Source organism: Bradysia coprophila, unplaced genomic scaffold (genome assembly GCF_014529535.1).
Source record: "Bradysia coprophila strain Holo2 unplaced genomic scaffold, BU_Bcop_v1 contig_350, whole genome shotgun sequence".
NCBI classification, from domain to species: domain Eukaryota; kingdom Metazoa; phylum Arthropoda; class Insecta; order Diptera; family Sciaridae; genus Bradysia; species Bradysia coprophila.
The window spans coordinates 4,873,537-4,890,817 of NW_023503608.1; the positions used below are offsets into that span (position 1 = coordinate 4,873,537).

Consider the following 17,281-nt stretch of genomic DNA (forward strand, 5'->3'; position numbering starts at 1 on the left):
AATCTAGGCCATCAGCATGAAAAGTTGTATACGCATCTGTTGCAACAGATACGTCAATAACGTATCGTCGGTAACTGCTAGTCATATTCCTGTAAAGCAAGTAAATTTTTATCGAAATTAAAGCTAGTGAGTTGAAATATCAACTTGGAAACACATTCAATTTGAAAAAGGCCGTCACGATATCGTATGTTTATTGACATCGGGGCTTCGCCTCGGATCAACAAAATTTCCACAAAAACTGGACTTTTGAAGTTTTTATCTGTAGGTATTGTCTCGCCATTTTAATCTTTAACAGTGATGGTATGTACGGTACATACATATATTGGATCGCCATTGTCGAGTCTAGTACTTCCATTGATCTAAACATTGAAGTGGTATTATTTACTTCATTACTTTATGACATTCATTTTGATCTAAAATTTATTTTTGTCACTGTCGATGAATATCTATAGATTTTGTAACATATAGCCGCCCGCACTGCAATAATAATGGTAAGAGCGGTTCTCCATGCGCACCATGACTGTTAATGAAACCATATACCTTGCATGGAAAACAGATGTTTTGACAGTTTAATAAAAAAAAACAGTCAGCAAATGAAAAACAAAACAGAGAAGTCAAAAATTGTAGTTTTGTCTATTAAATTTGTGAAAATGATTTAAAACAGGTCAACATGAATGCCCTTCTGTGTTTGTTGATTATTGCCATTGTCTTATTTGTTGGCATTACGTGGTAAGCAGTGTTTCCATCATCGCTGTCGACAAAAATAAAAATTGATGATGTTATCAGTGACTAATCGAACAACAATTTTATTTATGAAAACTATGGTTTCAGGGTCGTGCCGAAATTAATCGGATATGTTCTGTTAAGGAAATTTAAGGTGCACATACAATTCGGACGAATCGGAATACCATTCTCGTTGAAAGATGTGAAAATCTTGAAAAATGGATTTTCTTTGGTGAGTGCATGAGTCTTCTTCCCTTTTCTTGTTGTTGAACCGTTTACGCTCACTGTAAAATCAACGAAAATAACATCTCGTCGATGTCAATAATGTTTTTAGATACAGTATGACCAAAATTGAATTCTTTATTTGCTATGCAAAAACATTAAACTTCTTTACGCAACTAATTGTTTACTTGTTGCATCTTCAATAGTGAATTCCTCTTGATTAAACCATTCAGGCGAACTGACTTAACAACTAGTGTTCTGCCTTCCGCATCCAATTTTTAAGAGTAGAAAATATTAGCAATAGAAGCTAGAAGATTTAATAGGTGACTATAGCCTTTACCGCCTATATTCATCTGTTATCGATAACGACGACAAAAATAATGACAAGCTCTTGGTAATACAGTCCCTTATATAGTAAAATGTACGTTAAAAAACCTGAAGTACAAGATTTGAAATCAACAGATTAAAGATACTTTGATCGATGGAAGTAATAGACCAGATAATAATACTGATCATATGCTTGCCGTCTGTAACAGTTTAGAGCAACCGAGTATTGTAAGATGCTAGGGAAACATGAACTAAGTTGTTGTGACGATCTATCTGCCTAGCTTTATGCAATTGCTTCGAAACTTCCATCAATTTTGGGGTATTTCAAGTTTAGAATATTTTACTTCCAAAGCTCTCTGCGCAAGAATTCATACAACGGCTACGAATATTTCCTTCAGTTTGTTCTGTTCACTTAAGAGTTTATGAAAGGTTTGACACTTCTGATAGGCAGATCTGTAGATCTTGTAGTCTCATTATTCGTTGATTTGTAAAATTCAAGAAACTCCATTCGATCATTTTTTTTAATATGTTTATGGGTTTAGTAGATATGATAACCTTTTAGAAACAGTTTATAACCATATATAGAACGATCGAATCTATTACTTCATTTGCCCAAAGTATCACCTAGTGGTAAACGTAAACTCATATGATTTATTCATTTTGACATTCAATAAGACCACATAAATCCAAGGTCTCTTTTGTCATTGCTGTTGATATCAGACGTCTATCCGTGCCTGAAAGGTTCACAATTAAGGATGTTTATATCTTTATCTTAGTACTTATGAATGAATCGACTAATATGATATAAAAACTTGTTTCTTATTCAACACCACTCCAATGCTAATTATCATTTCATTTTTTACATATTGTGTAATCTAGCACATCGATGAGATTTGCATTCGTAGCAGTTTTTTCAATTCCGAAGTAACAAAATTACTATCAATTAACATCCGTGACATCCGTATAAACAAAGACATAAATAAAAAATTAACGTCCGACAATATCGTTCACCTAAACACAATTACCAAAGGTGATAAGAGAGTATTGGATTTTCGTAATAAAAAAATTCCGCCAAGTATCATCAAATTTGTGCAGGTAATTTATATGCCGACCGATATTATAAATGATGTAGCATGATATAATCACACCAAAAAATCGATTTCAGTTTATGGCAGTGCATATCCATAACATATCATTAGTGTTGATGAACAATAATTTCGAACCAAATTGGTTGTTACATGCAACTGCAACTGAACTTCATCTGGATGGAAGTATTGTTCATAATACTAAGTCACTGATTGTTACAGCAGCGCTGAACGATGCACAGGTATACTGTGTTATGGCATGAACTTTGCATGTCCTTATTTTAATTTCACTTCCGATTTATCAGGCGAAAATGCTGCGACAATATCCAGTCGCAAAAAACAGCAACGACAAATCCAAATCAAAACCATGCCTAGCGGAATTGAGTTTCGGGATTGCATTAGATGCTGTGTTGATTGCCAGTGGCCAGCCATCTCTGGAGAAAATTCATGTAGCAATGAACCAAACCAAAACCATTATACATGGCGGACTGTACGACTTTATTCGCGATGCTAAAAGTGCTCAGCGAGATTCGAATAAGGATATTGTTCTGAACGATTCGTCGGAATTCAATTCACAGGACTTCTACGAACGAATTTCTCCGATCATCCCCAAGAATTTTCTGTTCAAAATTGAAAGTGCTCGAGTGTCGGCAGTTAAGGACAATTCATCGGACGATTTTGCAGCTAAGTTGAAGTTGCTAATGGTAAGCAAATGATGATTGTTTTAGGTACGAAATGGCTAATTGGTTACGTCGATTTCAGATAAATGGGAATTTTAATTCCAAATCTATTACTGACAAATATCAACTGCCAACCATGTACACCGGCCTACAGTTACAATATCTGGAAATTGATACAAAGCATGAAAAATTACTCTTCGTCGAACAGTTCACCATCGACTCAAAGGTAAAACTTTTGATCGTTTGAATAAATGGTAAATTAGGGGTCCTAATTTAGGACAGACGAAGCTACATTGAAGAAGTGGCAAATTGAGTTATGAGAGTCCTGGGGAGTTTTGTAGTCACAAGGGTCACAATTCTTTGAAATTGTGTACTCGAGACTTGGATAGGGTTTACTATGACTCTGCTAATATATTATACTAAGTCAAACACCTACCTTTACAGTTGGAGAAAGACATCATCAACACATACTTCAAGCTAAAAACGTTCCAGCTCATTTACAATCATACCGAAATCTACGAATGGGTCAAACGAAACATTTTCACCTACGACCCGAACAGCGTCAAGCCCCTTTCGCTAATACTACCCAGCAAAAGCATCGAACATTTCGACAAAAACAATGAAAACGTTTCGTTCGTCAACTGGGTTATGTCGCGTATCGTTATCAAAGGATGTGCTGAGCTGTGGAACATCTCAATGTTGACCAAATTGAACGATGAAACAGCCGCGTTCAGTGTCAGCCATTTGAAGTTGATTCTGGAGCAGTTCGATGAGAAACGGAGTAATGTGTACAGCAATCGATTGGTTAATGCCGTCCTAAACAATCGACATTGGAGCATCGAATTGATGATTGAATCGTTGTGGTGGTCGTTGGGCAATGCTACCAGTGACACAAATTTCTTGAAGAAAATTCACACGCGCGGAAGTCCGTTTTTCATGGGAGTGAGTTTGATAAAATTGAGCAGTTACGGCAATGCAACGAAATTGGATTTGTCGGTGCATACGTTACGCACAGAGTATAGTAAATGCCTGGCGGAATTTCTGCTAAAGCTGCAGGAGTGCGGTCGTCAGTATGGAATCAAAAATAAGCCGAAAGTAATTAATGACAGGGCGCTCGGAGAGGCCGACGAAAGTAATGTGGGTGGAGGTCTATTGGTGAATGCAAAAATTACGGACGTGACAACATTTTTCTTTAATAACTATGAGGCTTGTATGCTGATCAGTTTGACGGAAGTGACGTTGGCTCGGACACAGCAAATAACGGTGTTGAAGTTGAATGGATTTCAGACGGCAATTTTGGGTGAGTTTTCAAGTCTAGCCGTTTTCCATTTTTAATTTGAATTTCTCACATCAGGCACGACAAATGATCAACTGATGAGCTTGAATGACTTCACCGACATATTCGGAAACATTAAAGTAATCCGAGTAGAATATGGGAAACATCCAAAAATGCCGAACGTTCCACAATTCAATGTGTACATCCTTAAAGACACGGAAGCCATGTGGAACTCTAACGTTCACATGCATATCGTGACGCTGATTCGCGATATGCAGGAATTCCGTGACAAATTTCATCCGAAATCGGCAGGTGAACTCGATTTCAGTCCTGCGGTAGAAAAGGAGAAAATCGAAAAAGTTCGGCCAATCATCGACGTGTATGCTGAAGGCACAACCGTCCTTGGCATCAAAATATCCGACCGGCATTCGATGCAGATTTTCCTCGAGAATTTTTATTTCAGCTTCAAGGAACGGATTGTCATCTCCACCGAAAAGATTTTCATTAACATCGACGAAATGCACATATTTACGCTGAAGGATGTGGATGTTCAATCGCTAGATTCGATTGAAGTGCTGAAAGCGGAGCGACAGAACTACGAGAATTTTGTTCTACCAACGAACAAGGTGTGGATAACGACGATTGGCGGATTCAAGGGAATATTTCCGTATGATCACGATTTTGCCGATGCCATCCAAAATGAATTTGTGTCACTGTTTAAGTGGTTGAAACTGGTGCATAATGTGCAGAAGAAACCGTTTACGAAGAATTCACCATTACCTCGAGACATGATAATTCAGGTAGAGTCTAATCGGATGTGGAGCTTTCCTGAAAAGGAAATTTTTCATTCGTCCAACTCCTTCACTTTCAGGTCAAAGAGTTCCTTCTAGAGTTAAGCGACGATCCGTTCGAAGTTAAATTGCGTGATAATTATGTACTACTTGTCGATGAATACCACGAAAGTCTGAAACGTAAACAGCTGTTCGATCAGAAAATTCGTGAACTATGCTCGGAACGTCTACTATTGCCAACTGGAACCATCGAAGAATTGTACTCCAATTTGGTGAAAAAGAATTCCGAGATCTATATTCAACGGTCCAAGAAAATCAACGAAGCTGGACCGACGAGAACTCGGCTATTTTCAATGATCTTGATGGATTTGCAAATAATGGCAATGGCCGATCCGTCGATACACGGCAAAGATAATGTGACCAATATGATGCGTGAAATAGACGCAGAAAGTCCTTGGCCAGAAGAAGGATTGGATTTCGTGACGTTGTGGTGTCGTGCTGTGAATGTTAGCTGCTCGGAGTGGAAGTTCATGTTGAGGTAAATTTACTAAACACTTAGCTCTGAAAATTTTGACCATTTCGACTGCAATCAACAGGGACTTTCCTCAACCAATGTTTTCCGTCAAGCAAATGCGATTATTTGGCAACTTGTGCGGTGCTGAACAAATGGCTCCGGCTAGAGCTAAGAGAGAGGTTTCGATCGAAGTCGGTGATCCGTTCGGAGTCCATGAAATCCAGAGATCCATGACGTCTCTTAAATTTTACCATGATTTTGACTGTGAATACGACTTGTGTAGTTACGCATTCGGACCGTGTTGGGAACCGGTAGTTTCAATTTCTCTTAATTGAATTCCAGTTTTTGAATTGAAAATTATTGAATTTCGGTCAGGTCATGGCCCAGTGCAACTTAAGTTTCGAGAAAATATCAACACCATCGAAAGACCCCAGTCCTGCCATGCCATTTTGGGATAAAATGCGATTACTATTCCATGGACGACTGACAATGATTGCAAAACAATTTACGGTTTTGTTGCATGCTTCTCTAGATCCGTACAATACGACCGAGGAGATGGAATTGAGTTGGCATAACTGCGGCATCGTTTGGACGAATGCTAAAGTGATGTTCAAGGGAGAATTAAATGTAAACCTCGAAGACTGGTAGGGTCAATTGATTAATGAAATTTTAATTTTAGGTATGTGTTCGAACAGCATCCAGATATGATGATTGCCGATTGTTACATTTTCCCAATTTGAAATTGACTTTCAAATTGAATTGGATTTGCCTGGCCAATCCGAATGACCATCATGCGGTGATACCATGCGCACCCGACAAATTACCAGAGTATTCAAGCAATCAGGTCCACGATTCATTTCGTGCCTTCCGCTCGCAAAATCTCAACATTTGGGTATCGTTTGAAACGAAACCGGCGCCTGGCCAACAGCAATTTGAATATGATTTGCCCAATTTGGTGCTGTATGGTAGTACATTGCGCTGGTTTGAGAGTCTTCAATTAATATTGTCGGGCGTAACGAGACCGACGAGACGAGGACCTGTTTTCAATAATATCCGTCCACGCAAAAAGCAACTCAGTCGACATTATCGGAAGGCTCACTTGCAGATGAGCTTGCACAAATTTCAGGTAAAATTTGTTGGCAGAAGCAGTGTCCGTTTGATTGGGATAACAATGTTCTACTTAAAATTGAATTGCAGGTACTATATTGGATGTCACATGCTCTACATCGAGGATTTGAACTGAATGGAGGCCGTGTTACGTTTAGTTCCGAGCATACTTTGACTTTGCATCCGATCGACGATGGGCTAATACACCGTCAGAGAGCTGATTGGTCCACGATGTACATGAACTGTGAAGTGAACAACGCCGAGATTTGGCTGAAAAGCATTCTGAATGAGAAACTGGATATTAGCTCGGAAAACATAACGAATCCTGACAGTTTGAAAATCGTTAAATTCTACTTCCTGAGTTTGGCCAAAGTATCGTACGGTCGCGAGGCGATGATTCAGTCCAACAGCAACGAGCCGAAGCAAAAAGATGCTCCTGTCCATAAACTGGTTGTGTATGATTTGAAAGGCGCCTGGACAAAAAACAACCGGGACGTAGCATTCGCATTGTTCGATTCTTTCATGAAATCTCAAAAGTTGAAAAATAATCTATCCACCGAGGCATTGAAGGGCTTCCGAAAGGAAGGGTCATTGACACCGCTAAAATCACGACGAGCCGAAACTTCACCGCCAGTGACAAATCCATCATCTGGACAAATTCTGGGAACTGGAAGTACTAGCTCGGCGATAACACAGAAACAGCAGACAAGTCATGCCGCTAACATGTTACAACAATTAATCGCTGAAGCGGATCATAAATTCAACGTCTACAGTGACGATTTGTCGACCCAAACGCGTGAGGCTCATTTGCAAGGTTTACAGGCTTGTCAGGACGAAGATGTCACGCAATACAATTGGTTTATATCGCTAGTCAACTCGCAAGTATTACTCAAAGGTTGTGAAACATCCGGATACGTGATCTTAAGTGCAGCAAAGGCAGAAATTTTGCAACGAGTTCACCGGCCGGTGTGGAGAGATCGAAGTCTAGTATCGAAGACTACTTGGGTCGGTTTCTTGGAATGTATGCAGTATTATGCGACGGTGAGTCCTGATGAGAATGATTCGCTGCTGGACGAAAACATTATGTGGCTTACGTTAGATAATATCGAGGAGAAAGATAAAGATGCGACTGTGATAAACGAATTACCCGACATACCACATTTAGTTGGAAGCGGTCATAGTGTAGGTGGCGTGGTTAGCGAAACGGTTGGTGCTACTGGCGTAACTGGTCATCCGGGTGAAGTACATCCCATTCAGTTGCAACGTATCGTGTCGCGATGTAAATGTGAATTTTTCTATGTGAGCTACGGAGATGCCATAGATCCGAGTTCCTTGACCGAGGTGCCACCACCTCCGACGGAAGAGACGATAAGTCCGTGGGAGAAACAAGATGAACCAGTCGATGCGTTTACGTTGATGCATCACGATTTGGATGTGTGTACGAATTCACTGCAGTACGCAATGATCCTGGACATTGTGAACAATTTGATGTTGTATGTTGAACCCCAACGGAAGCAAGCACTGGAAAAATTGGCTCGGATGAGATTTCAGTTGCAATTCAGCGGCGAAGATCAGAAACGACCCATTCAACATTTGCAGACGCAGGTGCGAAGTTTGATGTCTCGAATGCGATCTCTCGAAAAGGACATACATTTGATTGGAAAGGCTAGAGCAGAAGAAGGTGAAAGTGAGGAGCTGAAGCGCGAATTGGAAGAAGTTCAGAAGCAGATTAAAGAATGCAAAGATCTGCTGACGGCGCAAAGTGAAGAATTAGACATGATGTTGTCGTGCTACAAGGAGACTCAGTTGTCAGCTATGAACAAACTGGCAACGATACGCAAAGACCGGCCAATCACTATTGTACGAGCGAACGAAATTTGTTTTAAACACGCTCAGTGGCGACTTACTGAGGCTGACGGTCAAATTGGCATTGCGGATTTGATATTGAGCAATTTCTTGTATACGAAAAAATCAAAGAACGACGATTCGGTCGAGCATTTACTGGAACTCGGCTACATTCGAATGAACAATTTGATTCCTCGGGAGAACTACAAAGAAGTTCTGTGTCCAACTGAAATTCAGAAGGATATGCCAGTCGACCATCAACGGGTAATTCGAGTATTTTGCCGGGAAAAACCACCGGTTGGAGGCATATCAGTTAAGGAACATTTCGAAATAAACGTTGTGCCGATTACAATTGCGATCACCAAGAAATTCTACAGTACAATGCTGAAATTCTGTTTTCCCGATCGCGATCCATCCGATGCCGATGTAGCTGATGACATGGACGACACAGCATCCGTGAGCAGTTCGTCATCATCAAAGTCATCCAAAAAAGTGACCAGTAAATTGAAGAAAGGGAACAAGGATTCGGAATTCTACGTACGCATCGAAAAAGACGATGTCGAGAAAATGAAAGAACGAGCCGAGAAGAATAAACTTTTCATTTACATCAAAATACCGGAAGTGCCCGTCCGTGTCAGCTACAAAGGAAACAAGGAAAAGAATTTCGAAGACATAACCGATTTTTCGCTTGTCATACCGACGTTAGAATATCACAATGTTACGTGGACGTGGTTGGACTTACTGTTGGCCATGAAATCGGATAGTCGTCGTGTAATATTGTCACAGGTTAGAATTTTCAGAACCCAGATAGACCGGCTTGACCACATTTTCGTTTTCTTTTCAGGCAATTAAGCAAAAGCTTCAAATACATCGTCATAAACCATTGACATCGATTGGTGAAAGATCCTCGCCGCAGGAAGAGGATAAAGCAAAAATGTTGTTTGGTAATCGACAGGCTGTGAGTAGTAGCAGATTATCTTTGTCTAGATTCTCTAAATGATACTTTCTCTTCAATTTTTGATTTTTATTTTTTTTGGTTCAACGGTTTGTTATCTTTTGCGTTCTTTTCGATTGTAGCCTGTAATGTAATAAAACTAACAACATTTCTCTTTAACTAATTTTTAATGCACTCAGCGTGGAACTAACGATAAGGTAATTTAACCGCCTAACTAACAATCTGTGATAGTTGCTAAGTAATAAATGTAGATGTCACTAATCACTACCGGGAAAGTTAGAACACACTCGAAACCAAGAATCAACAATCGGTTCCCATTAGTTGTGATTGCTGTAAAAATTCAGTTTAATTTCGGAGAAGCAACAAATTTCAGTAAACGATCTTGGGCGATCGTGATAGAAATAGTTATTTGTTTACCGAGGAGAGAAAGTGGGAAATTCCAACAAGAGTGATGTTTGCGGCCAAAGCGAAGTGAGGGACGTAACTTCGGTCGAGTTGGAATTTTCTATTTCACCCAGAGGTGAGCACATTGTTTTTCATCCGTGCATTTTGTGTTTTGCCGTTTTTCTCCACGAGACGAAAACATCGATTTGCCATACCATTTTCAAAAACATAAGCAAAGTGACAATTCGAATGAGAAAAGTTCTATTTTCTCCCCACGGTAGAGAAAGTGCTGAACTTTTTTCATCAGAAATGTCATTCGACCAGTCGTCAAGAAAACACAATTTTCTCACAGAATGGAGAAAATGAGGCAAAGCACAACGCGCGCATGAAAAATAGATTTTCACAAAACAGTCGAGAAAATGGTCATTTTCTCCCCTCTATCTGCTGAATCTTCGGAAGCCTTTGTTGTGAAAAACCTTGTGAAAAAAGTTGGAAATTACATTTTCTAGGGTGACAACACCCTAATTGAACAAATAACTATCAACTGAAACTTCACATCACGCAACTGTTGAAAAAAATAATCTACCTGCTCTGAACCTGACTTCAATTTGTTCCGTGGATTACTGTGAATTCGTTATTTGAACTTTTTGAACTCGATGATTAAGTCTCACTTTTGTGCTAAGTTTCACGTTTTTAATAACTCTTTTCTTGCACATTTCTGTCATAATCTGACATGTCCAAAATAGCACATAAAATTTAAGTTTGTGCTTTAAGTTCCGCAGAGCCACAGACCGCATTTGCTGAAAAGTTTTCAGTGCGTTTTGAAGACTGGGGAGACAGATTGAAAAGTCCCAAAAGTCGTGTTAAAAATGGAGTTGTTTCTAGGATCTAATCGTTGAGGGTAAATTAGCGGAAGTTATTAAAAAAAAACACTGACCTCTGACACTCGATTATTAAATCATTTCGGTGAAAAATCCTTTGCAACTTTTCAACATCTATTTTCTGGCACCTATAAGTTACTCTCCCGAGGTTAGCAAAATAATTGGTTCCTGGCTGATCACACATTTTTACCGTAAAAACTAAACTTTTTTGCATGTGTCTAAACAAATCAAAAAAGAAACATAAAATTGATGGTCTTGATATTTATTTTTAGCCGGAAAACAAGAGTCAACGAAGAGGAGTGTTCAAGTTTACATCAAATAAATAAAATGTAAACTTCGGTGTCGAGACTAAATACTAAATTTATTTAAAAAAAAGTGTTGCAACCTATATATTCGCCGAAACAGTTACCCTTTTATTATATGACAGCAAGTATATCGCCCAGTACAGTATGATTATCGAATCGGATACTTCCTTTGATCCAAGTACTTTGACAAGATTGAAATGAAATCTATTACTTCGTTAGTTAACAGCTATTTGCTATGTATAAGACCACATTAACCAGTATTATCGGTCTATCGTCGCTATCGATAACGGACGACATAGAGCTGTCTTCAATAATAACCAAACTATAATGCCAAATCTCTTCAGAAATGATAAAAATGATTACCACCTGGAATAAACTTTTTAAGTTCTTTTCTTGAATAAATTTTTTTTATTTATTTTACCAAAAGTAACATCCGTAATTTGTTGTTGAAAAAAAAGTATTTTAATAAAATTAAATTTGAAATTCAAAAATGGTTCAGTGTTTTACAAATGCAACACCAGGGCCTATTGTTGGGAATTATTGGGACCGTCAGTAAATTTTCATCAAATGTTGGAAATAAAATTCCCAACAGAGGGCCTACTATGAAAACAACACCAAAGTCCTATCTCCTTAGGCCTTGAAGGGTCTAGTTCTTAAAGGGGAGTTAGCGCACAAAATCAAAAATTTAAAGACAGGTCTGAGTTGATCATGAAGAGAGGCTGTGGAATAATTTTGTGCTTAAAGTTTTAGGTGAAAAGAATCCTCGTTTAAACCGCTCTTGCAGAATGTTGGTGTATTGATGTTGCCTTTGACTCGCTGAAACAACTTTTTTGCTGATTATTGGTACTGCTGCATTCATTTCTTTATTCATACAAGCGAATCGGTACTACTTTTTGAAAGTCTTAATTATCACCATTCTGACTTCAGTGGTAAGAACCACATTCTCAACTTTCATCGGCAATTTAAAGTAGTTGTTGTCGCTTTACAAATTTTGCAGCTTCTTCAGGTGGGTACTTTCATTGGTTGTATAGAACTCTTTTTAAAATCGTTTCTGGGTAAGGTAAGAATTTGTTAACCGTCTCGATCAATCCCTGACCCATAACACAGCCCAAACCCTCAATTCTTAAAATATGAAAGAACAGACAAATTCAACGTATAGAAAACGAAATTTATTCAAAACTCTACTAAAGTCTCCACCCAACAATCTAACATTTACGGCCACGAAGTCTTGGCCACATGGCCCTTGTATTTCTTTTTGTACTTGAGACCCGTTACAATTGTTGAGCGTTTCGGAAATGCTGTCTGTCCACCAAACATTGTGTCCGTCTCCGGATGGAATCGCAAATATTCGTTCTGAATGTGCAAATTGCTGGGCAGGTCCATCCTTTGCATTGCGTCTAATGGCAGAGTCGTATTCACTTCAGTGTTGTAGAACTGAACGATGTCAACTGGTTGTATGATTGAGGATGAGCAACAATTTTGTAGTCAGAAGTTTTGTGTTACGACTTACCGATGGTGTTTATTTCATGGAGTTGAGAATTCGGCACACAGTGATCGAAGGTGTCGTCAAATGCTTTCAAGATGTTGAATTTCTCGGACATTTCCAATTTATTGGTTTTATTGTTAACGCCGAAAGATGATAGCAAGCTGGCAATTTTCTCGGAGACATCTGTGGGAGGTGTATAGGGCTTCTGTGACCTCAAGTAACTGTTACAAAAAAGTGCAAAGTAAAACCATATTCTTACAATAATAAATAAATAATGAAACCAGCAATCAAACACACAATAAAAAAGGCAACTCACTACCAGCGCGTAATTTCACTGTACATAAACAACGCATGCGCTTGCGATATACATATAACAGCTGACTTTAAAATCGTTCACTCACGACGTCAGTGTAGTTGTGAGCGAATTGACTTTTCGTTGTGTTTGTGTTGAACAAAATTATTGTATGAGAAGACAACACTTTTTGGCCATTATTGCTTGATTGCTAGTTTGCACTGATTCTTCGATGGGTACACACCCTTTACTGGCCAATGATTTCGCCAATGAATCAATTTTTTGTCCCGTTTGTACTGTTTTCGGTAATTGATTACTGTAATCCCGTTTCACAATGCCGTCTAGTGGAATTATCTGAAAAAAGTAAATAATTTTAATAAAAAATCAGAAAAAAAAATTTTAAAGAAAAAATCGGGAACGAACGTCGGTATTTCGGTATATCGTTTAAGAAACTCATTGTGTGTGTGAAAAATTGCATGGGATTACACCGCAAAGATTGCAAATGATTTTTCAGTGATTATGAACAGAAGTTACGACAAATTGTATGAAAATTGTGCACGCTACTGGTTAATGAAAATTCAGGTAAAATTAGAAGTCGATTACTCACGAATTTGAAGGAAATTTCTTGACCCGTTTTCCACAACACACATCGCACCAGAGCCGCCATCGTTATTAAAATTTCAAAACTGCGGTGTGTGGTTTAATCAGCGACGTACAACTGGTAAAGACGTACTGGTTCAATAATGTGTGTTGTGTAGGTGTAAGGGAAACGTGAATTTAGCACGTATGTCTTCGATTACGTGAATTTTGAAATAAATTTTTTTGTGAGTGTGTTCGTCACTGCTCGAGAATGGAATAAGTCAAATTCGGATTCGTTACACTGTTGTCAAGTTTTACCGTTCGATAATTATTTCCACTTTCTAATCCATTATGTGTATTGAACGGCGATGGGAAAATTGTTTAATTCGCGTTAAGACAGACATGTTCCGAGTTTATATTATTTCCTTGAGTCGTCATCATTCGAGTCATTTTCCGGTAGACTAATTTGAATGTTTCCCGCTTTTACTTCCAGTAATAATAATGTGGATGGAAACTTTGAATAATTTAATTTTTATGAAACAATGCGGTGTACCGGTGTAGTGCTTAACAGAGGTCTATCAATCTCAAAAAACAAGTCTGTACAGACAAGCTAAAAAATTTAAGGATGAAAAAATTCTATATAAACGATAGACTCACTTTAAGACTAATAAAATTGACCTCCTCTCATTGTAAAATAATCGCCACGGGTGATTCTCTAATATTCTGAATAATAAGAAATATGTGGAAACCGTTGAACACTAGGTTTCTGATGGAGCTGGTTGTACGACACTTCCAAATTCTCAGTCCAGAACTTACATATTTTTGAAGGACGACGTACAGCAGACAGTGTTATGAACAATTTTATCTAAGTTCTGAAAGATACTGATCACGAAGGCCTACGTGAGTGTCTCAACCCGCTCCTTCAGAATTTAGCAGTGTTTGATTACTCGTTGACTATCTAAAATTTCTACGGCATCGTGTCATGACCACAAAAGACGAAAAACGGTGACAGTTATTAACGGTCATGATCTCTCAAGTGACTTAGTTTCTTACAATCCACTATCAAGTAAAACGTTTTCATAGATCACATCGCAAACTTTTAGTTTTTTTTCCACAATAAAGTCAGCTAACAAAAAAGGCCCCTTTTTGTCAAATCGAATTTTTTCCGTTAATGAACCGAAAATATCCCCAAAGTCAATAGCTTCGCGGAATAGCCACACATTTCTGACCAACTTGATACGCAACAAAGAAAATATTAATTGAAGTGATCCGAAGCTTTAAAAAAACAATGAATCGAAATGCGATTTCCATTGAAAAAATCTCTCATTCATTGCACCATCCATTCTACAAGTATCATTCATTACATTCACTCGGTGTAAACATGACAACAGTGTAATTTAGGTTGTTGTTTCGAAGTGTCCGCCATTTTAAACATCGCCATCAAAAAGGTGAAATCTGAAATCGCAGTTTAAATGTTGTGTGTGAAGAATCTAATCTAAATAAGTGATTATCCTAATTGGAAATTAGTGAAAAGTGTTAAACGATGAAAATGCAGTGTTTATCGCAACTATGACGCATCCGAATCATTTAACAAACGGCGCTAGTTTGGAGGATTGCCATACAAACTTTTTTGCCTTGGTAAGTTTTTTTTTTTAAATAAATATTTTTTCACTTTACCAATTTTTTTTCACTGTGACTCGAAGTGCTGTTAAACTATCGCTGTTTTCAATGAGAAATTCGTTTGAAGACTTTTTCGCATTTAAAATGTTGAAACATTTAACCGATCATTTCACATACAACAACGTACTTCATTTCGAATTAAACAATTTTTTTTTGATGAACTTTGAATTATTTGTTTGTAAACCCATTTTGACGGATGAGATGTCACCTAGAAAATATTATTATAAATTTTACCTTGAGCGAAAATGTATAGAAAAGAATGCTACTCGTATCTTTTTGGTGTGTTTTTGTTTTAGTATTATTAATAATACTATGACATGTACAAGGCATATAAATATCCATTCTTATGGCCGTTGTTTTGAAATTTAAATAATTTAACAATTTTTCGGTTCAATTAGACATATATTTTCGATATCACTCTACTGTGTTGTTGTATTTACTACATCAATTGCATAAACTATTTCTGTAACTAAGAATTTGTTGTGACGTCAACCGTACACATAATTTAATGTTTCATTTTACTTATTTTCAAAACGCTTAATAACGTTCCATAAGTGATTAAAAATGATAATGTAGTTGCCGAGAGTAGTGAGTTTTTAGCTTTCTCTTAACAAAAACGTAAACCCAACCGATTCATGAAAAAGATTTTGTACCGAAAAATTTTACGACAAAAAAATGTATAGAAATCTTCATTATAAATTCACTTGTAGTGTTCATTACTCTCGTAGGTATATAATATACTTGACTGGTAATTCCACCGTTCCGTTAAAAAACAACATCTAGCTATTTTCATGAACATTTCCATTGAATTTTTTGTATTTAAACATACACGAAATGAAATGTTACTTTTGAGAATGTAAAGTGAATTTTTCGATGTGTAGACCACCTTATAATATAATTCCATGCCGAATCGGTATGTTGTTTTTCCTCTCTCCTAATCCACCGCTCAAATTTTTGGTTGATTCAAATACCGTTTTGAATTTTATTCCGACCGTTTTGAGTTTCATTCCATCCGACTACGGTTCTTCTTTTTTTTTCGAATCGTTTTTATATTTCGTATGGGAAAAAGTTATGATTTTTTTCATCATCTTCTTCGATTTCAATACTCTCCATAATATTCATAATTTTCTTCTTCTTTCGTTTCGTACGTATCGGTATCATACCTACACATAACATCGCAATGCTCCCTCCGTTCATTTCAGTCAGACACATAAGTAATTATATTTCGTCGACAAGCGGCGAAAAAAGACCACCACCAATAATGTTTTGTTTTATTTTAAATAAAAATTCTTCTGTGGTGTGTACTTTTTTGTGTGTTTTGGATTTCTCTTCTCCTATATTTTCCACGGATCCACCGTCTACGGTTCGTTCTTCTTCTTTTTTTTGCATCGTTTTTACTCAGACATTTTTCCGATAATTTTTTTCGATATTTTTTTTCTCATTTTCTTTTTTAGAACTTTTTTTTTCCTCTGTCACGAACATTGAAAAAGTAAAGCGCACATGTAAATTTTGATCGATATTGCGCATGCGGGTACCGATGGTGTGTGTACACTTTTATCATAATTATGTATACAATATTGCATGGTAAAAGGAATGACACTAAAGAGCATCCCATTTCGGTATATCGGCGGAATATGAATTTAGTGTAAAAGGACGGCTAGAATGTGCTCGCGAGAAATACAATGTTGTTGTTGTTGGCGTATAACCGAGTTGTTATCGAACGATTTTCGATTATACTAGACGTTTGTGTACAGCGGACTGCGTGTTCTTTGAACCAACGTTCATGCAAAATCTTTGATGCATAATTCGCATTTTTCACTCTCCGAACATTGTTCACTAACATCGTTCTCTGAATCTAGACTCGGTCTTATCGTAAATGTATTCAAAAACCACGACATCTATCCCATTGTTGGAAACCTTAAAATGTGATAAATTAGAACCAAACACAGTAGATATACGACGCGTGTTAGATGTACAGAGATAGCCAATATTTGAGATTAAATTTTTCATATTCGTTAACACAAACGATTATCAGCGACGAGTCACAAAAATGTATGGAAAAAAACGAGCCGATTGCAATTCTTTAATTCTATATTTAGTTGGAGCATAGAGTCAATTAGCAGTCGATTTTGTGTGGGTTGCGTATCTA

At 37.6% G+C, this 17,281-nt stretch overlaps 3 protein-coding genes across 7 annotated transcripts in view; 2 read left to right on the forward strand and 1 right to left on the reverse strand.

Moving 5' to 3' along the window:
- The first annotated feature begins 573 nt into the window (after positions 1–573).
- On the forward strand, positions 574–11,170 carry LOC119080375 (protein KIAA0100). 2 transcript variants are annotated; one of them, XM_037188677.1, is made up of 16 exons: positions 574–729; positions 832–955; positions 2,152–2,367; positions 2,438–2,599; positions 2,663–3,061; positions 3,120–3,263; positions 3,482–4,337; positions 4,392–5,113; positions 5,185–5,642; positions 5,701–5,929; positions 5,994–6,245; positions 6,298–6,744; positions 6,816–9,356; positions 9,415–9,528; positions 9,705–9,722; positions 11,063–11,170. In XM_037188677.1, the coding sequence occupies exons 1-16, from the start codon at positions 671–673 to the stop codon at positions 11,114–11,116; spliced, it is 6,795 nt and encodes a 2,264-aa protein (XP_037044572.1). In that variant the 5' UTR covers positions 574–670; the 3' UTR covers positions 11,117–11,170. The 2 variants fall into 2 exon arrangements, with proteins under 2 accessions (XP_037044572.1, XP_037044573.1); XM_037188678.1 differs by lacking the exon at positions 9,705–9,722.
- Positions 11,171–12,242: 1,072 nt separating this feature from the next.
- LOC119080380 (39S ribosomal protein L50, mitochondrial) lies at positions 12,243–13,639 on the reverse strand. Its single transcript, XM_037188687.1, has 4 exons — positions 13,481–13,639; positions 13,118–13,227; positions 12,606–12,802; positions 12,243–12,543 (listed from the first exon to the last, which is right to left on the reverse strand). Exons 1-4 carry the CDS (start codon positions 13,538–13,540, stop codon positions 12,308–12,310), a joined length of 603 nt encoding a protein of 200 aa, XP_037044582.1. The 5' UTR covers positions 13,541–13,639; the 3' UTR covers positions 12,243–12,307.
- The window catches only part of LOC119080376 (mediator of RNA polymerase II transcription subunit 13), a 38,505-nt gene continuing 34,447 nt past the window's right edge, over positions 13,224–17,281 (forward strand). For 2 of the 4 annotated variants that reach the window (XM_037188679.1, XM_037188682.1), the window contains exons 1-2: positions 13,224–13,455; positions 14,869–15,090. In XM_037188679.1, the coding sequence (XP_037044574.1) occupies positions 15,022–15,090 (69 nt within the window). In that variant the 5' untranslated portion in view covers positions 13,224–13,455; positions 14,869–15,021. Of the gene's footprint in view, positions 13,456–14,843; positions 15,091–17,281 lie in introns of those variants that run through there. The other 2 variants (XM_037188681.1, XM_037188680.1) reach the window with 2 other exon arrangements.